The 26,789-nt window shown below is 35.6% G+C and overlaps 1 protein-coding gene across 2 annotated transcripts in view; it reads left to right on the top strand.

Moving 5' to 3' along the window:
- The window catches only part of LOC150107706 (ubiquitin-like modifier-activating enzyme 6), a 701,981-nt gene that overhangs the window by 51,696 nt on the left and 623,496 nt on the right, over window positions 1–26,789 (top strand). For both annotated transcript variants that reach the window (XM_090391479.1, XM_090391480.1), the window contains exons 2-3: window positions 14,486–14,546; window positions 22,947–23,041. In XM_090391479.1, coding sequence (XP_090247605.1) covers window positions 14,503–14,546; window positions 22,947–23,041 — 139 coding nt within the window. In that variant the 5' untranslated portion in view covers window positions 14,486–14,502. The remainder of the gene's footprint in view (window positions 1–14,485; window positions 14,547–22,946; window positions 23,042–26,789) is intronic.

Here is a 26,789-nt window from a genome sequence, read left to right as displayed (position 1 = left end):
AATAAAAGTTAATACGTTTATTTTAAAAAAAAAAAAAAATCTACTTAAGTCTTAAAACATTTTAAATTTGTTTTTATTTTTATTTCACAGGCCCCCTCAACAAAACCTACAGTCCCCAAGGGGGGGGACCGAGGCCCACAGTTTGGGAAGCGCTGGGCTAGAAGAGAGAACAAATCAATTTTTGTGTTAATCGAACCTTACAGATGTAGTTCAATATGTCTTCCTTTCAGATATTCTGAGAACTGCATTCTGTGAATGACATTTTCTTCAGTGGAATGCAACAGATCTGCATCGATTTGCTTCACAGCTGCATTATTCTGTTTTTCAAGGTTACTAAATCAGGAACATGTTCTTTATACACCACGCGGTTTAAATGGCCTCACAACAAAAAGTCCCACGGGTTGAGATCAGGTGAACGAGGTGGCCATTCTGTGGGAAATGTATGATTAATTACTCCGTGTTCTGTGAAGCGTTTTCATAACATTCGCTGTACCGGCAATCCAATGTGAGGTGGTGCTCCATCCTGCATAAATATTATTATTATTATTAGACACCTCCAGGGAGTCCAAAGACTCATCGAGGGAGAGTGTGCCAACAGCATCGAACGATTGGTCCCCTTCCAACTACTAACCGCGCTCAAACTTAACTGAGCCATTAGTAGCAGAGGCTCTACTAATCAACCAACCTTTGCTGGCATGATGGAGTCAAGGCATCTTTGCTGCTGCAGTTGTAGAACAACAAAGTTGCTCATCATCTCTTGACACCTAACAGCAGAGATGGTACAATTCACTGGCTTAATGCAATAAATGGCCCCTAGTGGCAGAATTTTGTACTATTTGTTCTCTTCTGTAAATAAAAACCCCATGTTCCAGAGTGTACTTACATCAAGTTTGGTTGAATTTCATCCAATACATTTTTTGCTACAGGACAACCCTGTAGGTAAAGAATTAATATACAATGCTTACAGAAAACTATGTGGAGAGATATTTCAGTATGGAATATGTTCACCCTGAACTGTGATGCAGCTTTCATAATATCGTACCATGCTTAGCATCAAGTGATTCAGGAGTTCTTGAGGCAAACTGGCCCGCTCTTTCTTGAGAGCAAGGATAAGGCCTTATTTGTTATCTGGAGGGGAATTTTGAGCAGCAGTGTTTGGAAACTAGTGTATATGTAGACTAAGGATTTCAGATAATCTGGAAATCCTGGTGTAGAGACTAAATATAGAACTTTTTCAAGCCACTTGACTGCTTATTTGCAAGTCTGCTTTTGTACTAGGGAATAAAATTCATCTCCCAACTGTGAAATCATTCACAAACATTTGTATTAACAAACTATAGGCTGTTGCTTGGAGGCCAAAGATGGTATCTTCTTGACTCTCCAGGCCAGCAAGTTGAAAAAGTCTTGAAAATATATCTTGCATCATGATTTGAATCAAACCCAGGTCTTTTTTGACTAAAAGGCACATGTAGTCAATTCTGGAAGAAATAATTATGGATTATGCAAATTTTAGTTCTTTACAGTAATTTTCAGCATTTTTTTTTTAATGCTTACTGATACTATGATTGTAATGTTTTATGTGCTGTCATCATATGGTATATCAGCTGTTAACATCATATATTATTTGGATGTAATCTACTGTTTTATTCTCTTTTCATAAATGTAACTTTTAATGTTGTCTGTTAGAGCTGACCAAATAGCATTATTTCATATAATAATCAAATATTCTTAACAGTAATAGATTTAATCCTCTCATGCATGAATTTTTATATTCATTTATAAAATATTATAATGATGATACAGTATACTATTTAATCTTACAGTATTACCATGAATTCATTAATTTTGCTAAATTTGTGCCCTGTTTAAGTTAAAAATGATGTCCTCATCTGAGGACTTCATTTTTCTGTGTCCTCATATGAGGCCCTTATGCATGAGAGGGTTAAAGTGCTCCCCCTTATTTATGTGAAGTAACATGTGACTTCAATTTCCTTGTTTCATAATTTTTCAGACTGCAGGACTTAATTAATATTACTCAACTATGATTAGTTCTTTTTTAAAAACAAAAATAATTTTTTTTCCAAAACATTGTTTTATGATTTATTATTACCTGACATGTCTATGAAGTCTAAGGACACGTTGTTGGAAGCCATTGTACACCAAAAACAATCCAACAACACTCTATCCACCGTAACTTATAAATGTACGCTATGAATTTAGAATATATGAACATTATGAATTTATAATTTCTGTTAAAAATCTTACTCTCTACGATTGAGAGGAAAATAGAAAGCTTACTTTCAGAGAACCATGCAAGATTCTGTAAAAGCAGAAGTGCAATAGATCATTTATTTACAATAAATCTTATTTGAGAAAAATATATTGAGCATAATAAAATACTATGTCACAATTTTATAGATACCAGAAGGCCTTCAATTCAGTATGGTCTGCAAGTCTAAACACGAGGCATTGTGGAGAATACTGAACCGGTATGGAATGCCTCCGTAGCGCAATTGGAAGAACGACGATACATTGCGCCCTTCGATTGGAATAGGCCTAAGTTCGATTCTCGTCGCGACGGGAGGAATCTTTATCTGGACAATTTTCAATTGAAGGTGAGTTAGCCGATCTCATACGGAGGTAGCAGGGTTTTTCTCCCGGAAACTCGGGTTTTTCATCCCGTATACAGACAAATCGGCCCTTCAGAATACACGCAATTTACAGACATAGAATACCAGTTGTGGTGGTGGAGGTGGCAGTAGATGGCATTGATTCGTAGTAGAGGTTCGGTGTAGTGGTTGAGACAGCTGTAGGTGTCCTCCTGCGATGAGTCTTCGGACTCCTTGGAGGTGTCAGGAATAATAATAATAATAAAATAGCATGACTAATTAAAACTCTTTACTATTCCTCAGAAATATTAATAGAAATCAGTGGCAACTATAATAAGGTTTTCAAAATGGAAACAGGTGTCTGTCTGTGTGTGTGTGTCAAGGCTACATACTTTCACTATTACTTTTTAACTTATATATATATATATATATATATATATATATAATAAACTTAGCTTTGGTAAACAATGGTATTGGAATTACAGTTGGCAGACAATCAGTAATCTCAGATTTGTTGATGACATTGACCTAATAAAAGAGAATGAACATCAGTTACAAGAATTAACAGTTTCCAAGGCACTTACTGATAATGGATTAAAGATCACTATGCAAAAAATCAAAATAGATTGTCTTCAAGCAATAAGCATATGAAAATTTCAGTTAATGATGAAAAATTGGAATAAGTAGAAAGATTCATCTTCTTGGAAAGCATACAACACAGAGATGGACAGTCTAAACATGACATTAAAGGCATGCATTACTAAAGCAACTGTTGCCCTTCAGAGATTACAGCCACTTCGGAAGGACAATAAAATACAGCTAGCTACAAGACTAAGTCTCATCTATACCCTTGTTAACTCTGTCTTACTATATGGATGTGAGAGTTGGACATTGCTAAAGGAAGATGAGAAAAAAAGAGAAAAGAAAACTTTCAAGGATGCCATACACTGCATGTGTAACAGATCACGAGGTTAGAAGGAAAATCCACTTCATTGCCAGAACACAAGAAAATCATCAATAAAATACTTTGGAAACAGCTCCGGTGGCTGGATCATATAGCTAGATCAGATAGGTTATCTAAATTAACACTAGAGAGCTTGACTTCTGGTAAAAAGACATTGGGTCTTTTTACCACCTAGACCTAGAATCACTTGAAGATAGATAATATTAGAAAGTGCTCTAATTCGTCGTTCTCCACTTTGTTAAGTAGATCCCGATACAGAAACATCTGGGGAGAGAGAGAGAGAGAGAGAGAGTATGTTAGGACTGTCACCTTTATAGTGTCTCAACAGCCTACATAGACTATTGGTGAAGAAGAAGACAGTTAAAGAAGTTATTAAGTTATTATTATGGATGATGGTGAATTATGTTTGGTGTTCCATATATAAATTCACCTTATTGTTTTGCTCACATAGGATGGTGATATTAGCATATGTCAGGATTATTTCTAGTCATCCATAGAATAAGAGTGTATTTAGCAACTTTCAGAGTGCTATTAATGTTTTAATATCCTTTACCTAAGTATAAAGGATTAAAACATGAAGTATCTTCACAACTGGGCTACTAGTATATAAGTGGAAGGGTCATTTGCTGGATAATTTGACCTTTGAGGTATCATCTGTGGGAGCCAGACACAGGAAAATACTGAGACTAAATCATTGCCAACCTAATACAAAAATAAAGTGTTTCATAATAACTTCATGCCATTTAAAGATACTCAGTTTACTTAATAAACTAACAGAAGTACTGAAAAATGTGTCACCATCATTTTATCAATATGCACCATCTAGTACATATATAGAGTATATTCTTCATCATCATCAAATTCCTGACATGTACCCTCAAGGAGTGTACAGGATATGATAGTACTACATGAAACATTTGCATCATTACTAACTTCCTATCTACATTTTTCCTCCAAATCAATCTGTTACCTTTCAAGACTCCAACATTATCAGATCTTATATAGAGTATATTGTACTACATAGTAGTATGATGTAGAATGCATAATATACTATATAGAACTACATACTTGAGTTTTAACAGATTTATTTCAGACTAATCTATTTCTTGGATCTCTATCATTGTCAGATCTTATATTTTCTAATGCACTATTAACTGGATTGGTCCCTCTATATCTATGTCTTCTTATTGAACTTTTCATGCTATCCTTGCATCAAACACTTGTTGCTCTGATTGTGTTAAAGGGATCATACCTTTCTCTTAGATTAATAATGCCCACATATTCTTGAATGCTAATGGTATCAAGTTCCCTTCTCTAATATCTTCATTTTTTATATTATTCTACTGTTATTGATGCAATATAATTTTCTTGAGCTCTATCTGTGTTTTCTAGTATTTCATCAGTTTTATTTCTAATATAAGTCTCAGATCTGTAGGTTAAAAAATTGGTTTGACTATCCTGTATACTGTTAAGAATTTAGTTTGTAAGTAATTTCCTTCTTACTAAATTGCTTTGCTGATTCTGTTATCTATTTTCATATTTAGTCTGCTATCTTTATTAAAAATTGTTCTTAAAAAGCTGAAATGTTTTACTAGTTAAATAGGTTCTCCATTTAGAATGCAGTTTTAATGTTTTCTATGTTCTTGCTTCTTTTTATAAGTTTAATTTTTTATTAACGATATAGGGAAGGATCTAAGAGGAACAGTTCATTTGTTTGCTGATGATGCAAATTTGGGTAGGGCAATAATGAATGCAGAAGATGTCAAAATCTTGCAGGATGATTTGGATAGATTGGAGTTCTGGGCTGAGGAGAATGGATGTCAATTTAATGTGACAAAATGTAAGGTGAAAAGATTAGCAGCAGTATACCACATTGGTGGAACTGTACTCCAGGAGATTGATTGGGCCAGGGACTTGGGAGTGTTGGTGGATAGGGAGATGAAGTTTAGGGGGCACATTGCAAAAGTGGCTAAATCAGTTCATCAACTCACTTGGTTGTTGAAAAATACCTTGATGAGCAGAGACAAGCAAGTTATTGTTCTTCTGTACCGAACCTTGATAAGACCTCATCTCGACTGCTGTGCCCAGATTTGGTCACCTAGGTTTCTTTTTGATGGGGAGGAGGTGGAGAGGATCCAGAGGCGAGTGACTAAGATGATAGCAGGTCTATGGAATGAACCTTATGAGAACAGGTTGAAGATTTGTGGGTTGCAGAAACTAGTTGATAGGCAGAAAAGGGGGAGATATGATTGAGACATTCAAATTGCTAAAGGGATTCTATAGGATTAATTCAGAGGATATTTTTGGGATCAGGACTGGTGTTGGGAGAACTAGGGAACATCTATGGAAGCTAGGCAAGAGTGTGGTTAGCAAGGGTGTTAGAGCTGGGTTCTTTACTTTTAGAGTGGTAAATGAGTGGAATAAGCTGCCAGAGTCTGTTGTGGGTGCTATGACAGTGTGAGTTCAAGGCAAGGTATTATAGATACTGTGAGAATGTCAAATGGTTGTGTGGACATGATGTTTACGGCCTCCATCGATGAGTCTAAGGACTCTCTGGAGTCGCACGTGATAATAATGATAACTGCCACACTAAATTAAATTTAATGTGGCAGTTATTGTCCACAATTTTTGTACTACTATAACCTTTAACCTTGTGTGTTGTTGTGTCCTCTGCAGCAATTCTGTTTCTGTGTAGATGCTGCTTTGTGGAACCTAATTTTTGTACAGGCATTTTACAATTTTCTTTAACTGCTTATGTATAGTTGTAATCTTAGTATGTCACAATATGACATTTGTAATTTTTGTGCCAAATAAACTATAAACCAAACCAAACCAACTCAAACTATACTCTCTGAAACTATTAGTGCTATTTCCTTCCAATTCTATACTCAGAGAGGACACAACTCATCATTTATCATAAGTAATAACTCACCATACTGTTTATTCTTTCGTATCCTGCCAAAAGATGCTATACCCTCCTATGCTATACTCTCAGTTTATATTTAGAAGTATATTCATCTGCAGTTGATATTATTGACATTTGAGAATTGCACATAGCTAATCTAAGTTGGTATAGTTACTTAAACAACCTTGGAGAGGAAAGTTTATCATAGCAGGTGTTTTGCCAACTTTGATGCACTGATGAAGTTAGAAATGCTTTAGAAGATGGAAATGAAAGATATGATAATATTGGTGCCATTGACAAATAGCAGACCGAAACAGAAAACTGCAGGAAGTTTGGGATGATATGAACTTAATCAGTTTGTTTGCTTATCATCGTTACCTATACTTTTCTGACTTTAATATCCATGATTTTGATATCAGGCTCAGTGCTCCTTTTCTTCTTCTTCTTCCTTTCCGGAACAGGCCAAGTGGTCTGTTCCAGACTCAATTCCATCTTTTTAAGAGTCTTCCTCTGCATCGAGTACCTTTTTGGTGATAATTTAGAATTTATTTAGATATTCTGCTTCTATTCATTCTTAGTATGTGTTCTTTCCATTTTTCTCTATAGCAAATAATTGTTTCATTTAGGAAGGTTGTAATTCCAAGTTTTTTTCTGATTTCGATGCTTTTCATTTTGTCCATTATTGTGACTCCTTTAGTTCTGCGCAGAAATTTCATTTCGGATGATTCAATTCTTCTTTCATCTGCTTTTTTTATTGTCCATATCTCACTGCCATAAAGTAAGGTTGGTTTACCTACTGTATTGCAGATTCTTATTCATGTGTGTTTTTTGTACATAATTGGGTTTAAAAATTTTATTTATAATGCCTGTTACTTTTAAAAGTTTGATATCTTTGGTTCTATGTCAGCTTCATTTTCATTTGACATTGTGCAACCTAAATATTTGAATGTATTTACTTGCTCTATTATTTTGTTGTTTATTACTATTTTGCTTCTTATTGGATTAGAAGCAAAATAGTAATAAATTTGAAGGCCATGACTTTTGTTTTGTTGGTTGATATTTCCATACCATATGTTTTTATCAGATTATTTAGACTCCATAATGATTTTTGTAGTTCATTATTTCCAAGGATTATTTGGTCATCAGCAAAAAGAAGAGCTAATCTGGTTGAATCCTCCTTCATTAGTTATCTTCCATTCTTTTATGATTTTATCTATGTATATATTAAATAAAATTGGTGAGAGAGGGCAACCCTGACGTACTCCTCTATTTATTGGTTTCCAGCTTGATGTTGAATTATTGTACTTCACAGATATTTTATTATCTTGATATATATTATATAAGGGCTCTAAAGAGTTGGTTTGGTATTTCATATTATTATTATTATTATAAAAGCCTCCATGGAGTCAAAGACTCATCGTGGGAGGTCCACTGTTATACACACAGTTTATCATACTGTGCTTTAAATATATTCACTGTCTCTGCACACACCACACTCTCGGGCAAAGCATTCCAATCACTCATCACTCTCCATGCAAAAAACCTGCTCCTCACTCCCTTGCTCACACCCTCCTTATACAGCTTCCAGGAATGACCTCTTGTTCTCTTGCTATCCTCACCCATTCTGTGCAAAACCTCCCCTACATTAATCTGGTAATAACCTCTTAACAGCTTATATGTCTCAATCATATCTCCCCCTCCTCCTCCTTCTATCCACCAATTTCTGCAAATTGCATTTTGTCAATCTGTCTTCATACTTCATATTCTTGACCAGAAACCACCTTAGTCAATTGCCTCTGAGCTTTTTCCAACGCAATTTCATCTTTTTGAAAACCAGGTGACCAGATCTGTGCACAGTATTACTGTGCACAGATCTGGTCACCTGGTTTTTTTCCATATTACTGTGCACGGTAATCCACATATGGATTACTGTGCACAGTAATCCATATGTGGCCTGATCAAAGCCTTATATATTCTTCTAGGATTTCCCATAGTTTTTCTCTGATAATTTTATCAAATGCTTTGGTGTAATCTATAAAAGCTATGTGTTTCTATGTTCATTTCTCTGTGTTTTTCAATTAATAATTTGAACGTAAATGCAGCGTCTATGCAAGACCTGTCTTTTCTGAATCCATTTTGTTCTATTAATTTTGGGTCTACTATACGTTTAAGTTTATATGCTAAGATTTTTGCATATACTTTATAACAGGTACTAAGTAAGCTGATTCCATGATAATTGTTGCAATCAGATTTGTGTCCTTTTTTTTTGTAGATGGGAATAACTATTGCTTTGGTCCAATCTTGTGGGCATTTTCCTTCTTTCCAGATCATATTATAAAAGTTAAGTTACCTGAGTGAGAATTCAAGTTCTGCATATTTGATAAGTTCCAAGTTTTTATTGTCTTCTCCTGGAGCCTTTCCTGTTTTGCTTTGGGTTAATGCTTCTGTTAATTCTTCTAGAGTGATGTTTTCCAAGTTATCAGAGATGTTTACAAAGGGTAGTTTTCTGTTTTGAATGTTTTCATCATACCATACATCTTGGTAGTAATTTTGCCATGTTTCTATTTTAATGGTATTGATATCTGCTTTTTCTCTAGTTTCATTGCTAGAGTTCCATTGTTTCATCTTCTCTAGTTTCATTGCTCCTTTTCTTCATAACATAATTTGCATAGATGAATAACAGTGGAGATAACATCATCTTTACCTTATACTTGATTTTACATTAAATTCAATTGTTATTCTGAACCTTCTTCAATTCTGACAGCTGTCTTACAACTTGCATTATGTGGCCAGTAGGAGGAAAACGATTGTGGCTGGATTAGCGTGTTAGATGTAGATGGGACTCAGGTAACCAATGCTGATGATATAGTTGAGCTATTTAATGATCATTTTATTAAAGTATTCTCTCCTGGTAATACAGACTTTATTCATAGAGGGATAAGGATTGTTGAAGTGTTACAAGTGAATGAAGAGGTTGTATCCCTCTTCATTCACTGGCCATGTCATTAACCTACCTGTTTAATGAGTCTTGCAACAAGGCAACTTTCTAAGGAGTGGAAGGAGGATATGATAGTATTCTATAACCACAGTTTGTATTTCTTCTGTAGATGTTAAGATTTTGGAGAAATTGGTAAGAACTCACATACAGAATTAGGCAGATGAGAGCAATATTATTTATGCACGCTATCATGGATTTGTTACAAGACACTCTTATTTTAGTAATCTGGTCCAGACAGTATCATTGATACAATAGAGTAACAAGAACAGTAGATGAGGTAAAGTATACACTATCATTTTTTGGGATTTTGTAAAGATATTTGACAAGGGTGCCACATGACAAGTTGGTTTTAAGTTGCAACATATGTGTTTAGATTCATAACTAGCTTTCTAATAGATATCACAGACTTGTATATGGAGATGCCATATCAAGGAATAGTAAGGTTACAAGTCAAGGATTTGGTACTGGGACCATTATTGTTCAGTCTTTGCATCAATGATATTGTCTGGACTACAGGCATTTCAATAAGCTGTCAAGGTTGGCAAATAAATGGGAATTTCAGTTTAATGCAACTGAATGTAAGGTTTTGAAATTTGGGATCCACAGATGGGATGCTTCATAATCAGTTAGTGGAATTATACTGGAAGAAGTGGAGGAAGCAATGGATCTTGGGGCGGTTGTTGATGATAGAAATGCTAAAATAGAAATTGCCTTGACTACAGGATTTGAATAAACTGTCAAGGTGGGCAATTAAATGGGAATTTCAGTTTAATGCAACTAAATGTAAGGTTTGGAAATTTGGGATCCACAGATGAGATGCTTCATAATCAGTTAGTGGAGTTATACTGGAAACAGTGGAGGAAGCAAAGGATCTTGAGATGGTTGTTGATAGAAATGTTGATGGATAATGAAAACGAAATGAGGACTATACAATGTTGGTTATGAGAATAGACTGAAGGTATGCAAACTATGGGGGGGGGATGTATATGATTGCATGATTGCAACATTCAACATGTTGAAAAGTTATTATCAGATTGACACCAAGGAGATTTTTCATGTGGTAGAACATGGATGTAGAAGGAACAAGGAAAAGGACCATCCCTGAAGTTGCAAAAGGAAGTAGTGAGTAAAGGCATGAGAAGTAGGTTTTTTGCATGGAGAGCAATAGGAGCATAGAATGCATTGCCTTTGTGGTGAAAACAGTGATTGAGTTTAAGAAATGGTATTATTATCATCTCAAGACCCCCGTGGAGTCAAAGACTTATCTAGGAGGTCCTTTTGTCATACACGTAACTCATCATACTTCACCTTAAACACACCCAAATTCTCTGCAGACACCACACTCTCAGGCAAGGCATTCCAATTGTTCACAATCCTTCATGTAAAAAACCTGCTGCCCTTGCTCACACCCTCCTTATACAGCTTCTAGGGATGACCTCTGGTTCTCTCCTGATCTCCCACCATTTTCTGTAAAACCTCTCCAGCATTGATCCTATAACAACCCTTACTAACTTGTAGGTCTCTATCATATCACCTCCCTCTTCTTCCGCTCCACTAGACTCTGTAAATTGCATCTTCTCAACCTTTCCTCATATTCAACATTCCAGAGATCAGAAACTACCTTGGTCAGTTGCCTCTGGACCCTTTCCAACATCTCTTCATTATCTTCCACAATGAGTCTTGACTCCATGGAGGTGAGGAACCATGTAAATGCACCATATAAATTTAGACATCCTCAAATTCAGAACTGTCACTGCCTTCTGAAAAATTATGGCTATAAAACTCCATATCACTTGCATTGGCACATGCTCACTCCCACCGTCACTCATACCTTATCACTTAACATTTTTCTGTAATATTTTGGTCAAATAAGCTGTCAAAGAATGCAAAATAAAAATTAGCTCTTTTTTTTTATTAGTTACTTTGTGATCATTGCCCAGCAACAAATGACACATCCTTGCTATTGTTTGAATAATATGTAATAGTTTCTGATTGGCTATAAAAAAATTTTAATTTCCTCTCATTGTTCATTCTACATATATGGCCAAATAGATGTAGTGTCCTTTTGATTATTTTGTGGGTTAGGTTTTCTTTTGGTTGTATTTGTCTATATTTTTCCTCATTGTTCACTTTCTGGATCCAGCTTATTCTCAAGAATTTTTTTATAGCACTTCCACTCAAATGCTAATATCCTCCTTTCAGATTCTCTCAGAAGTACCCAGGCCTCATATCCATAGAGCATACCGAAGATACAGGTTTCCACAATATGCAGTTTAGTGCGTATCTTTTAGCTTAGCTCTTCCATATTTTGTTCATAGCTTTTAAGATAGTTTGTCCATGTTAATCATACATTGTTGTTATTATTATTATGTGACACTCCAAGGATTCCAAAGACTCCTCAAGGGAGGACACCTACTCTACAACTTTTCATCTCCAACTGCAGCTAACCTCATCATACCATCTACACCAACGCCATCTACTGCTCACCACCACTAGTATTTTCACAGACAACCACAAAAAATTATCACTGGGAATATCAAGGCTTTCTATAATGTTAACATTGTATGAAACAGGTTAATTGCATTTCCAGTAGTAAACCTAGAACACATTTTGACTATTTAGGCACTAATTTTAGTGAAGATGTCAAATTCACCATGAAAATAGATAATAGAAATTATTGGTGTAGCTATGGAGGAGGAAAAAAGATCTTGGAGTAATAGCAAATAGGATGATTATCCAGGGGTGTATTGCAGAGGTGGAGATAATATAGCAGATTGCTGCTGTGAGAAGAATTTACCACGTAGAGACATAGAATGATTGTTTTTTTTTTAAATAAGGCTCTGATAGACTGCTATGATACTGTATATTGATTTAGTTGTTTGGTTTTTGTATTATTATTTTTAAATGACACCTCCAATGAGTCCATGGACTCATCAAGAGGGCACTCTACAACTATCCATCTCCACCATTTAATCTACCAACTACACAGAATCGCCACTACTATCATAATCTTGACCATTTTGTTTAATTTGAGTCCTGGGTCTGGGTTAGTCCAGAGGGGATGGAAAGAGGGGAAGATAGTTCCACTGCATAAAGGAGGTTCCAAGACTGCTGTTGCAAATTACCGACCGATCAGTATATCAGGAGTCGTTGTCAAGGTTTTGGAGAAAGTAGTCAAAAGAAAAATACAGGAATGGATAGATGAAAATGGGATGCTGTATGGGGGGACAGCATGGTTTTGTGAAGGATAGATCATGCCTCAGTAGCTTGCTCACGTTTTATAACACAGTGACGGCTGAACTGGATATCGGTAATGGGTTTACAGTGATACTGCTGGACCTTGCTAAGGCCTTTCACATGATACCACATGGAATTCTAATCAGTAAACTGCAGCATATGGGGATGGATATAGGGCTGTTGAGATAGGAGGGTGGTTGACGGAGAGATATCAGAGAGTAGTTTATTCAGGAGTAGAGTCCAAAAGACAGCCTGTGACTAGTGGTGTGCCGCAGAGTTCTGTTCTTGAACCACTACTATTTCATTTGTTCATTAACGATATAGGAAAGGATCTGAGAGGAACTGTTCATTTGTTTGCTGATGATGCAAAGTTGGGTAAGCAATAGTGAATGCAGAAGATGTCAAAATTTTGCAGGATGATTTATTGGATAGATTGGAGGACTGGGCTAAGGAGAATGGATGTCAATTTAATGTGGCAAAGTGTAAGGTTTTGTATTTTGGGGTGGAAAGATTAGCAGCATTATAACACATTGGTGGAGCCGTACTCCAGGAAATTGACAATGGCAGGGATTTGGGAGTGTTGGTGGATAGGGAGTTGAAGTTTAGAGGGGCACATTGCAAAAGTGGCTAAATTAGCTCAGCAAATCACTCGGTTACTGAAGAATACTTTGATGAGCAGATTCAAGCAGGTTATTGTTCCTCTGTATCGAGCCTTGATAAGACCCCATCTTGACTACTGTGCCTAGATCTGGGCACCAGGGTTTCTTCTTGATGGGGAGGATGTGGAGAGGATCCAGAGGCGAGTGACCAAGATGATAGCAGGTCTATGGAATGAACCTTATGAAAACAGGTTGAAGATTTGTGGATTGCAGAAATTGGTTGATAGGCGGAAAATGATTGAGACATTCAAATTACTGAAGGGTTTCTATAAGATTAATTCAGAGGATATTTTTCTGAACAGGATTGGTGGTGGGAGGACTAGGGGGCCATTCATGGAAACTGGGCAAGAATGTGGTTAGCAAGGGTGTTAGAACTAGGTTTTTTACTTGGAGAGTGGTGAATGAGTGGAATAAGCTGCCAGAGTCTGTTGTGGGTGCCATGACTGTGAATGAGTTCAAGGCGACGTATGATAGATACTGTGTGGATGTTGAATAGTTGTTCTTGACATGATGTTTAGTAGGGGCCTCCCTGGATGAGTCTAATGACTCCTTGGAGTTGCCCATAATAATAATCTACACACAACACCATCTCTGGCCACCATTACCACTAATATTTTTGTCTGTTAATTGCATCTATTCTCAAGGCCAGTTTGCCTCTATGTGGGATTAAAAACCCAAGTTTCTAAAGTTATTTCTGGATGTGGATTAAATAAAAAAATTAAGTAGGGATGATATGATTGAGAAATATATATTACTGACAGCAGCTTATCAGATAGATAGATGGAGGTATTTTTTGAAAAATAATGCAAGCTACAAGAACAATCTCAGCCCTTGCAACCTGCATGAAATAGGTAAGGAGTTGTGAAAAAAATTAAAATTTTGCATAAAGTGATGTATGATTGAATAAAATATTAATATTGAGTGCAAAGATGAAGTCAACTTATAATGCACTGTATGATAGACATTGTGCCCTATGGGATAAGCCTCCCACAATCAGTCTTTTGTCTTGGAGGAATGTTTTTTAATAACAACAAAAAAAATCATATTACAGTTAGTAAAGTTTATGGAGCAAAAAGATATAATTCATCTTACAGATATACATTTTATTTGCAGGTACATTTTATTCAATAATGGCCTCTTACGAAGAAGAAGATTTTGATGAATCATTATACAGGTTTGTATTGTGTTTTTTTTTCCCTCTAATTTATTGAATGGCTGGCTTTTATTTGATATATCTGAGAAATGATTGTGAAGCCCTTAAGCATATTAAGCAGTAGCTTCATAATGGATTTTGTAAAGTAAATTATACAGTCAAGTGAATTTTCTACTGAACTAGAATAAAACTTAATGTTTAAAAGTATATAGAAATCACAATCAAAGGGAATGTGGAAAGTTTATATTTTTCACTTGGTTAGACTATATTAAATTTATAATAAATTTAGTTTAATCCTTTATCCAAATGTGAGCAAACAAAGTTTGTGCTAGAAAATATCTTCAGGACTAGGGTAAGGTAGTACAACACCAGGAAACTCTCAGCAAAGGTGGAGCAAGCTAGCATCACTCCTTTGTTTGCTCATACTTGGACAAAGGATTAGACTAAATTTATTATAGTTTAACCAAGTGAAAAATAAACTTTCAATATAATAAATTTAGTTTAATCCTTTATCCAAGGGTGAGCAAACAAAGTTTGTGCCTGAAAATATCTTCAGGACTGAGGTAAGGTAGTAGAACATCGGGCAACTCGGAGCAAAGGTGGACCAAGCTAACATCACTCCTATCACAGTATCTCCCATAATGCAAAACACATCTCCTTGCGGATATGCATAATGTTATGCATCAAGGGAAGGGCCACCACCCAGACCAGTTTCGGCCCCTGTTGAGGTCTTGTCAGTGGGAGCCAGACCCATAGTGGAGATACCAAGGCAGAAGCAATGGAGAGGTCATCTTTACCTATAAGAGTTGCCAAAAGGTGTGCCACCTTATTATTAAATTATTCTGGATTTAGAGAAAGATGTTGAAAGTTTATTTTTCACTTGGTTAGACTATAATAAATTTAGTTTAATCCTTTATCCAAGTGTGATCAAACCAAGCAACTCCAGGCAACTCCTATAGGTAAAGATGACCTCTCCATTGCTTCTACCTTGGTATCTCCATCTAGGCCTGGCTCCCACTGACGAGACCTCAATAGGGGTCGAAACCGGTCCAGGTGGTGGCCCTTCGTTTGATGCATAACATTATGCATGTCCGCAAGGAGATGTGTTTTGCATTATGGGAGATACTGAGATAGGAGTGATGTTAGCTTGGTCCACCTTTGCTACGAGTTGCCTGGTGTTGTACTACCTTACCTCAGTTCTGAAGATATTTTTAGGCGGAAGCTTTGTTTGCTCACACTTGGATAAAGGATTAAACTAAATTTATTACAATCAAGGGAAAATGATCAGTTTATAGTTGATAACCTGAAATCACTTCAAATGCCTTGGAACATTGTTTACTTGATAATAAAATTAGAGCTGAAATACAAGCAAGAATACATCCCTCCATTAGATCTTATCATTTACTATTTTCCAAAATTCTGTCAAGCAGAGTTAAAACAGAAATAGACAAAACAAAAAATTAAAAGAGAAACTAAGTAGTAGTATTGTAGAGGACAAACTACTAGAAGAACAAAACGGTTTCAGAAAAGGCCGATCCTGCGTAGATCCAATTTTTACTCTAAAATTATTATTATTATTATTATTATTTGACACCTCCAGGTAGTCCATAGACTCATCGAGAGAGAGGGCACCTTCTCTACAACTCTGTCTCCACCAACTGACCGCAACTACATCAACACCATCTACCAACGACCACCACTGGTATTTCCACAATCACAAACATCCATGCCCAAGGTGGGATTCGAACCCACAGCCTTTTGGCTGGAGAGCAGATACGCTAACCACTCGACCAGCCAGGCTGGCATATTATTAATAGAAAAGAGAAGAAAATTTCAAAAAGAAACGCACATCGCCTTTATTGATTATGAAAAAGCCTTTGACAAAATTAGTAGACAAAAATTATTTAAAATATTAAGCGATTTAAATATGTCAAATCAAACCAACTTTTACAATCCATTCAAGAAATATATACAGGAAATCAAATAGCAGTTAAATTAGAACCCATCTCAGATGGAAAGATATATCAAGAGGAGTACGACAAGGACCGGTTAAAGTAAATAATTTACGAGAATTAATCACTTTAACCGTTTAAAGTGAATAATTCCTAGAGGAGTCTGGTAAATGTAATAAAAACATGTTTATAGGTTTTATATATAGGTTTTCATTATCAATAGAAATTATAACAGCTTAGGTTAGGTTAGTTTATAATGAAAAAAGTAAGGAAAGTCCTCCTTAATGAATTAAGCACGCAATGAAATCAGAAATCATTATAAACTAACTTAACCTAACCTTTATCAGTTGGAAATCATTATAACCTAACCTAAACTGACCTAGATGTTGCATGAACCAGAGTGTAGTCATAGTTTGTTGTGGGCAGATTAATGGGGATGAAAGATAAACGGTGTTATGGGCTGAGATTGCGCGCAGATAAATGAGGATAACATATAAAAGTTGTGGCAGGGGCAGATGAATAGGGATAATAGATAAACATCGTTGCTGTACCTCTTTCCTCATCAATGGAGAAAAACACTGATCAGTACCTCTCTGATTTATCTAATATCCCCATTCATCTGCCCACAAAACTTTTATTTGTTATCCCTATTTATCTGCCCGTGATCATTAAGCTCGGCCCAAAACAACAACGCTTATCTTTCATCCCCATTAATCTGCCCACAACAAAGTACGACTACACTCTGGTTCGACATGCGACATCCAGATTAGTTTAGGTTAGTTCAGGTTAAGTTATTTAGGTTAGTTTATAATGATTTCTGATTCACTGATTTTCATTCAATGAAAAAAGTACTTACTTTTTTCATTATAAACTGACCTAATCTAACCTAAACTAACTTAACCAATAAAGGTTAGGTTAGTTTATAATGATTTCCAACTGATAAAGGTTAGGTTAGGTTAGTTTATATTGATTTCCAGCCGATAAAGGTTAGATTAGTTTATAATGATTTCTGATTTCATTGAGTGCAAAAGAAGTACTTTCCTTACATTTTTCATTATAAACTAACCTAACCTAATCTAACCTAAGCTATTATAATTTCTATTGAGAATGAAAATATATATAAAACCTATAAACATGTTTTTATTACATTTACTAGACTCCTCTAGGAATTAATCACTTTAACTGGTTAAAGTGATTAATTCTAATTATTCACTTTAACCGGTAATTATTAATAATAACCGGATTTATCACTTTAACCGTAACATATATATAAATAAAATTATAACAATCTGGAAACAGTATAACCCATTTGATATACAAATAACCTCACAAATGAAGATAGATATATTACTATTTGCAGATGATCAAATAATATTAGCTATGTCAGAAGATGATTTACAAAGATCATTAAATGATATCACATCTGGCTCACCAGGGGTGCTTAAGGGTCAAAGCTGTATAACTGAGAGGAGACCTCCACATAGCCTTTAAAGGAATGCAGAGAACCCACCAGGGCTTCTGACCTAATGTCCAATGCTGCCAACCTTCTCGTGGTGCACCCTGTTGGGTATCTACTTGGATACTGAACGAACGAGGATGGGCTGGCAATTTGGGATTTAGCCGACCAAATTGTATTCTTATTGGTTAAACCAAAATAAAAAATGATAGTACGACATGACAAAAATTTCATGCCGGCTGGAGCGTTGCCCGGTTAAACAACCCCGTTGTTTTCTCCAGGGAACCAGGGTGAACAGCGAAAAGTCAGCTACTGGAACAAATCTGAAAACAAACTCCAACTTAACATCACTAGAGTTAAAGATCGGTACTATCAACATAAGAAGCCTGAGTGGCAAAGAAATGTAGCTAGCTGAGGAATTAGATAAGTACCAGATCGACATAATAGGGATGACTGAAACAAAAAAGACAAAAACTGGTGAGATCGTTCTGAGCAATAAATACAAAATGTTATATTCAGGAAATGACAGTCAAGGAAAAGAAGGAGTACCCATAGTATTCAACACAAAATACGAAGCTAATCTTCTTGAATGGCAGTCAGTCTCAAGTAGAGTAATGTTGGCAAATATGAGAATGGGGAACTGGACAATGAGACTTATTTGTGCCTATGGTCCCACAGAAGGTTCTACTAAGGTAGAAGTGGAGGAATTTTTTGAGGGCTTTATAAAAAGCAACTGACACAATGAAAAAGGAAAAGTTGGGCCTTGTTGGGGATCTTAATAGGAGAGTAGGAAATGATTGTGAGACATACAAAAATATTTTGGGAAAATTTGGAGAAAAGAGCAAAGTTAATAATAATGGCAAATATTTCTTGGATTTCTGCTCAGGACATGGACTGGTTATTACTAACACCATGTTCCAACATAAAAATGTGCACAAACTCACATGGAGAGAAGAGGCAAGGAATAAGAAAAGTCTCATTGACTATGTTATTGTTGATAGTGATGTTTTCTCCCTGGTGCAGGACACCAGAGTGTACAGAGGATTTGAAATTGGAAGTGATCACTGTTTAGTCTTGAGCAGGATAAAATTGAATTTCATATTGAAAAGAATAACATGTAAGAAAGTTTTAATCATCATCATCATCAAATTCCTGCAATGTACCCTCAAGGAGTGTACAGGATATGATAGTACTACATGAAAAAAATTACATCATTATTAATTTCCTATCTACAATTTTCCTCCAAATCAGTCTGTTACTTGTCAAGACTCCAACATTATCAGATCTTATATTTTTATCGTCTAAAGCACTTTGTACAGTATCAATCCACCTATATCTTGGTCTTCCTCTAGGTCGTTTTGCTGCCAATCTGGCAGAGAACACTTGTTTTGCTAATCTTTCCTCGCCCATTCTGTTTAAGTGACCATACCACCAAGATTAGCTCTGCTAACGCATTCCTGGATGCTGACAATGTCTGACATGTGCCTTTTCATATGCCTTTTCCAAATCGACAAAACTTAAATACAGATCTTTGTTATATTCCCATGCTTTCTCGACTATTTGTCATAAAGTACAGGAAGATGGTTTAAATATTAAATCTGGTGTGAGACAAGTATGTACATTATCTCCTCTGTTATTCATTATCTATATGGATCACATTATGAAGGAAAGTGGTATTAAACATGATATCAAAATTGGAGATGTTAATGTCAGCTCTTTGCTTTATGCTGATGATGTTATACTTCTAAATAAATCTGCTACAAGTCTGCAAGATTCTCTGACTAAATTGAATAGCTGTTGTAATAGATATGGTATGAAAGTCAGCAATAAAAAGACAAAGACAATGAAAATAGGCAGAATCATTAAAAATGTCAACTATGTTGTGAATGGAGAACCTGTGGAACAAGTAAAACATTTCAGCTACTTTGGCACGATTTTTACCGAAGATGGTAAACTAAATATAGAAATAGACAACAGAATCAGCAGAACTGGTATGGTGGGAAGTCAATTGAATAAATTCATATGGAATAAAAGAGAAATTAGTCGGAACACTAAATTAGCTGTATACAAGACAGTGTTCAAACCACTTTTAACTTATGGATCTGAGAGCTGGGTCGGAAGTAAAACACTTGACCAAAGACTAGAGACCACAGATATGAGAGTCCTGAGAAAGATTAGAGGCGTGAACAGATGGCATCAATGGCGATATCATATTAAAAACGAGGATATTAGGAAAGAACTTGACATTGTCAATATCCAGGAATGCGTTAGCAGAGCTAATCTCAGGTGGTATGGTCACTTAAACAGAATGGGTGAAGAAAGATTAACAAAACAAGTGTTTTCTGCCAGGTTGGCAGCAAAATGACCCAGAGGAAGACCAAGATATAGGTGGATTGATACGGTACAAAGTGCCTTAGACGATAGAAATATGAGATCTGATAATGTTGGACTTGACAGGTAACAGACTAATTTGGAGGAAAATTGTAGGTAGGAAGTTAGTAATGATGTAATTTTTTTCATGTAGTACTATCATATCCTGTACACCCCTTGATGGTACATGGCAGGAATTTGATGATGATGATGATGATGATTAAATGATATCTCAGAACAATATGATATGACAGTATCTAAAGAAAAAAACAAAAGTGATATATAATAAAATATTAGAACAAGGAAATACTTTCAAATACTTGGGATGTGATTTATCATACAAAGAAGAAAAAGACATAGACATTAAAATATCAAAGTTTGTCAAAGTAAATGGCATAATAAATGATAAATTTAAGTCAAGCCTAGTAGAAAACCACTAGAATCAGACTATATAATGTCTTGTCGATACCACCTAGAAGCAAAACATGGTCCATAAAAAAGGAAAGATGAAAAACAAATTGAAACACCAGAAATAAAATTTCTCAGAAAAACAGCTGGGTATACCAAGTGTGACCATAAAAAACAAATGAAGAAATTTTGCAATCCCTGAATATAAAACCAATTAATTACTACATAAGACAATATGAACAAAAAATGGATAGAGCATTTAAATCAAATGGAGAACAGCAGACTACCAAAAATAGTATACAGATATAAAATAAGTGGAAAAAGAAGAATCAGAAGACCAAGAAAGAGGTGGAATGAGACCGGAACAGGCCACTTGGCCTAAAAATCCATGTTAGGAGGAAGAAGAAGATATACAAGACAGTCATTAGACCTCATGGAATTAGATCTGAACCTTTTGATATTAAGACAGGATCATCATCAGGCCTATTTGTTTTATGTGGAGCAAAAATCTGGAGCATAACAGACCAAGATACAAAAACTGTATAACTGAAAATAAAATCCTCAAAAACGTATGGACCTGTAAGACAACACAACAGGTAAATAGAGCTGGGTTCTTTACTTTTAGAGTGGTAAATGAGTGGAATAAGCTGCCAGAGTCTGTTGTGGGTGCTATGACAGTGAGCGAGTTCAAGGCAAGGTATGATAGATACTGTGAGAATGTTGAACAGCTGTGTGAACATGATGTTTAGGGCCTCCCTCGATGAGTCTAAGGACTCCTGGAGTAGCCCGTGGTAATAATAATAATAATAATAATAATAATAAATGCAGAAGACATAATCAAGAATTGTGGAAACTCTATAGATCTCCACTTCTATCTGATGAAATCAGAGCTTGGAAATTGAGATGGCATGTGGACAAGATGAGTGAAGAGAGAATGACTGAATGGCTAAAGTAATATTTGTTTTGAATTATTTCAGTGTGCATCCATGTGGCACTAAACCACATTCAACCACATTTTGTTGAACTTCTCATTCTGTTCAAGTATGAATGAATGTTATTGCTATGAGTTTTTAAAATTCAAAGAATTATTCACATTTAAAAGATCTGCTATTATAAGATCCTGGGGTTATGCATATTCATTGCGACTTATTCTGTATTAAGAAGACATCCAGCTTTCTGGGAAAAATTAAAATTTTTGCCTTCAGTATGATGAAGTAAGTATATTTTTGGCATCGCATGTTTACAAATCTCCCTCTTAATAGCACTTTGAAGGGTAGTAGTTGTTTTTTTACCATCTTGCAACATTCCTATTGCACGTATAGAGATGTTAATACTTCTTTGCTGTTTGGTTCCTCATGCAACTGAACCTTCAGCTTTTTTTTTTTTTTTTTTTGAGAAAATAAGTACCATTCATAAATTGATCGAGTTTATGAATAGTCAAAGTGGGCTTGAATAGTGCATTATCCTTTTTTTGATTGTGTGATCTAGATGTTCTCAACCGCTGTTTGAGCTTTCCGATTTATAGGAAGGCTACTTTTACCATGAGATATACCTAGAGTAATTCCATTATCCTATTAGCTAGAAACTAGGCATTGCTAAGACTGACCCACTGAGCTGATCTTATTTTATCTGAAGGTCTCCTGTCAAAAGGTCATAATAATATATTGCATTCCCTTAAATATATCTCACAATTATATCACTCCTTGCTCCTAAACAGTTGTCACCTTGAAGACAATTGTGTCCTCATACTATAGATATCAGTCATCTATGAAAAAATCAAAAATTAATTTAGTCTCTGTACTCTTATCAGAAATCTGTAGACATTTTTCTTATAGACAGTTACTTATATTGTAAGACCAACTGAGGACTACCTGTAGTAGTTCAGATTGGTCCCACTAATTTTGCCACATATTGCTCTGAGTATCCCATCATACAGAGCACACTCTCTAGGAAGTGTAGAATGCAATCTTAATGCTAAGACTTCCAAGACCAGTTTCCATTGTGTGTTGAGATCTCATTAGTGGGATGGTAGACTTAGAAATATGCAGATACAAAAATATTGAAATTTACTTAATGCATACTGTATGAAGTAAATTTTATATATACTTGAGAGCGTTTATCAGTGCTAAGCTAAATTTATTATTAGTGGACATGAGCTATCTACTATATTTTGAATTTCTGATATGAATGTAGAGTACTTAAAGTGATAATCTGATCGTTTTGCTTGTTTTTTAGTCGACAGCTATACGTAATTGGGAATGAAGCAATGACCAAAGTATCAAAAGGAAATGTGCTGCTGTGTGGTCTAGGTGGTGTGGGTTCAGAAATTGGTAAGTGATAGTCTTTTATTACTTTGCTTAGTAATTAAATAGCTAGTTGCATATTTAATTTGTACATTAATGATATAGTGGAATTTTTGATGTGTGGGGGATATTCAGTTGTTTGCTAATGATGCAAACTGTGGAGGGTGATATAAATATCTTGCAGGATGATTTAAATAAATTGGCAGTGTGGGCAAAGGACAATATCCAAGCCTGTGACCAGGTCTGTGGAATGTTTCTTATTGGGATAGATCGAAATCGAAGATGTGTGGGTTGCAGAGTTTAGTTGGCATGCAAAAGAGAGGTGACATGATAGAAACTCATGAGTTACTAAAAGGATTCTATAAGATTGACAGAGAAGAAATTTTTCAATACATGGAGAGTAAGGTGAAAACAAGGAGTCACACTTGGAAATTTCTCTAATAATATGGTTAGGAAGGGTGTGCAGACTAGGTTTTTTTTTAACTTGGAGAGTGGTAAATGAGTGGAATGGATTTCCAGAGGTGGTTGTGAGTACCCAACAGTGAATTAGGTTTAAGAAGATATATGATATATTGTGTTGATGGATAGAGTGGATCTTCTACAATGAGTCTTTTGACTTCATGGAGCACCTGCATAAATGATAATATTTTGGGAAGTTTTATGCAACCATATTTACTCAAATTAGGCTGATTTTTCAGATTCTAAAATCAGTCTTTTCTAAATTTACTACAACGGAGCATGGTGGTCTTTTTCCAATTAATATTATGAGCTGTATTCAAATCATGGTCTGCAAGGCTCGATTGATCACCGTCATGACTGCAGATTTATTTTTTTTATGTTCATCCATGCAGATGGTGGCTGATCGTCTTGTCTGTCCATGGTAGGAAGAGGGAATTGTGAGTACAGCATGAACTGAGAGAGGAGAGATTTGGTCTTTTGTAGAGCAGATAAAGGTAGCTAGTTTTAAGTGGCCTTGAAAGTTGTTCAGAGGTTGTATTTCTTTAAGATTCTGGCTATTTTTTCTGATGTGCTTCAGACATATAGGAGATGATGATAGCATACTAAAGTCTTTCCAAAGAGTGAAGAATGGGAAAGGATTGATTATTATTTTTTTGATACTGTAGCAACTGTAGCCATTAGATAGAAAGATGGGATGTATATGATTGAGTTTTGCTGCAAGAAAGGCCTCATTGGAACAAAGGTTATTTGCTCTATAGGTTAGTATTTTAATGATACCATATTATTGAGGGGAGTTTGTGTGTGTGTGTGTGTGTGTGGCCTCATTGGAACAAAGGTTATTTGCTCTATGGGTTAGTATTTTAATGATACCATATTGTTGAGGGGAAAGTTTGTGTGTGTCTAAATGGGTTTCTTGTATACTGAAAAGGACAGTTATCATTGGGTTGTGTGTTTACAGGGTGGCTAAAAAGGCTAGACTATTATTAGTTTCCTTTTCCATAGTAAATTCTACAATGAAGACTATTGAGGTGACAGAGGAAAGAGTCTAATGTGTCTAGGTTTCCAAACTTTTTCGGGCCACCGCCTACTTTGTAAGACATAAATTTTGTAACCCCCCCCCCATTATAACAGTTTTCTGCTTCAAGCCGTTTGATATTTTTGACGTACATAGCAATTAATGATACATTACTGCTTATGCCGTTAAATTTTTAAAAAGAAGTGCCCAATTTGTGCTTCATTTTGAACACAGTTATTGCTATACCGATTTTGGTGAAACGTAGCCCATATGTAAAGATTGTAAAATGTATGCTCGAATAACATTATGCACAGTTTCATACAATGGTTTAATATGAAAATGTGGAATACAATTAAGAGATTGCATTGCATTAATAAGAATCTTATTGTAATAATTAAAACACCATTAAATATATTACAAAATTGTTTATTTCTAACTTATAAAGTAAAAATACAAAGCAAAAATAACAAATTAATGTGAAGTTTCATACAATGATTTAAATATGAAAATTCGGAATACATATTAAGAAATTGCATTACATTAGTAAGAATCTTAATGTAATAATTAAAACACCATCAAATGTATTAGATGGTTTATTTCGAACTTACAAAGTAAAAATACAAAGAGAAAATATCAAATTAATGTGAAGGATGAGCCTGGTGCATTTTTAAAAGTTTATTAATATCGGGTTCAACTTTCATTAAAAACGGTCATAAATTGCCATGCTCAGTTATATGCAATCGGTTCCTTTTAGATAGTAAATTCACTACAGCACTAAACCCACGCTCAGTCAAATAAGAAGATGGAAATGCAATTAAAAATTTCTGCACTATTTCCCATAATCCAGAGTACAGTGTCGGTATTGATTTTTGAAGCCTGAACTCTTGGTATTCAGTTTTGAATTTTATTTTTAGTTCTTCATTTGTTGTGTTGTGAGTTCTATGAGTTCCACTTCTAAATTTGATGATCCTGCTGTGCTTACATGTGAGAAAGGATCTAGAACCCAATTTGGTATATTCATGTTTAGAATATCTTTGAACCTGTGTAGCTCAGCGGATGTGGCGTTTGCATACCGCCGCGCTTGGCCGCACGAAGGAAGATTTGGTTTCGAGTCTAGTCGGCGACTAGCGGAAATTTTTCTAAGCCTTTTTTCGACCGGTTCCCGAGTTAGTCGATCTCTGGCACGGGCAAGCGGGTTTTTCCTCCCGGAAACTCGGGTTTTTCGTCCTGTAAACTCAAGAAAATCGACCGTAGAACCCACATTATTTCAGACATTAAATATATTGTGTTAGGGTTAGGGACCACGAGATGGCGGCACATTTGAGCCGTCTCTCTTCACTGCGTACCGCTTAATTAGTGATAGCCTTGGACCATCTGTCTCTGATTGAGTACCAGTGGAGATTGAACTGCCCACTCAGTCTCCAAAAGTTAGATAGGGCTAAATGGCCTCACCTACTCCCGTATATGGGAATAAAAAGGCGTTAGCTGATTTTTTGAATATCTTTGAATCGCTCATTGAAATCAGCATGGAGAACCTCCAAGTGTTGGCAGTATGTAAGTAAATCTTCTTTTTTGAGAGACACTGCTGATAAATTTGAAAAGTGGCTATATTCCCCTTGGCCCATATTCCGCTTGAACAGAAGAAGTTTCCCTACAAAAGCGGCAATAACGTTTTTTGTTTTAATTCAATTCAATTCATCACCTTGTAGTTGTAGATTGACTTCATTAAATATTTTATAGAGGTCTGTCAAATAAGCGTTGTCATTTTTGGATGTAATCAGGTTGGCCCGCAATCCGTCGTCTGTGTTTTCTAGGAACTCTAGTACTGAATCAAACAAATTGTAAAATCGATTCAGACAAATACCTTTTGAAAGCCAGCAAACTTCTGTGTGAAGCAGCAAACGATTGAAATCTTCATCATTTTCAATACAAAGTTGGCTAAACAATCTGTCACTCAATGAATTGCTTCTAATCTTGTTGACTACTCTAATAACGTAATGGAGCGACTTGTGCAGACGTTCACTTAAATTTTTCGCAACCAAATGTTGACTATGAAGAACACAATGTATAGCAAGTACATTTGGTACTGCTTGTTTCAAATGCGCTATGAAACCGTTGTGGCATCCTGTCATTGCTGGAGCACCATCAGTAGCAGCAGACAAAATATTACAAATAGGAATGTCTTTCTCTTGAAAAAACTCATCCATGATAAGTTTTTTCAAGAGAAAGACATTCCTATTTGTAATATTCAAAGGAAGAATTCATAGATTCTTCCTTTGTATTCGCTTCCAAGTTTTTAGC

Source organism: Typopeltis vanoorti, chromosome 4 (genome assembly GCF_054136105.1).
Source record: "Typopeltis vanoorti isolate ZY-2024b chromosome 4, IOZ_Tvanoo_1.0, whole genome shotgun sequence".
NCBI classification, from domain to species: Eukaryota; Metazoa; Arthropoda; class Arachnida; order Uropygi; family Thelyphonidae; genus Typopeltis; species Typopeltis vanoorti.
This window is presented reverse-complemented; position numbering and strand designations above follow the sequence as displayed.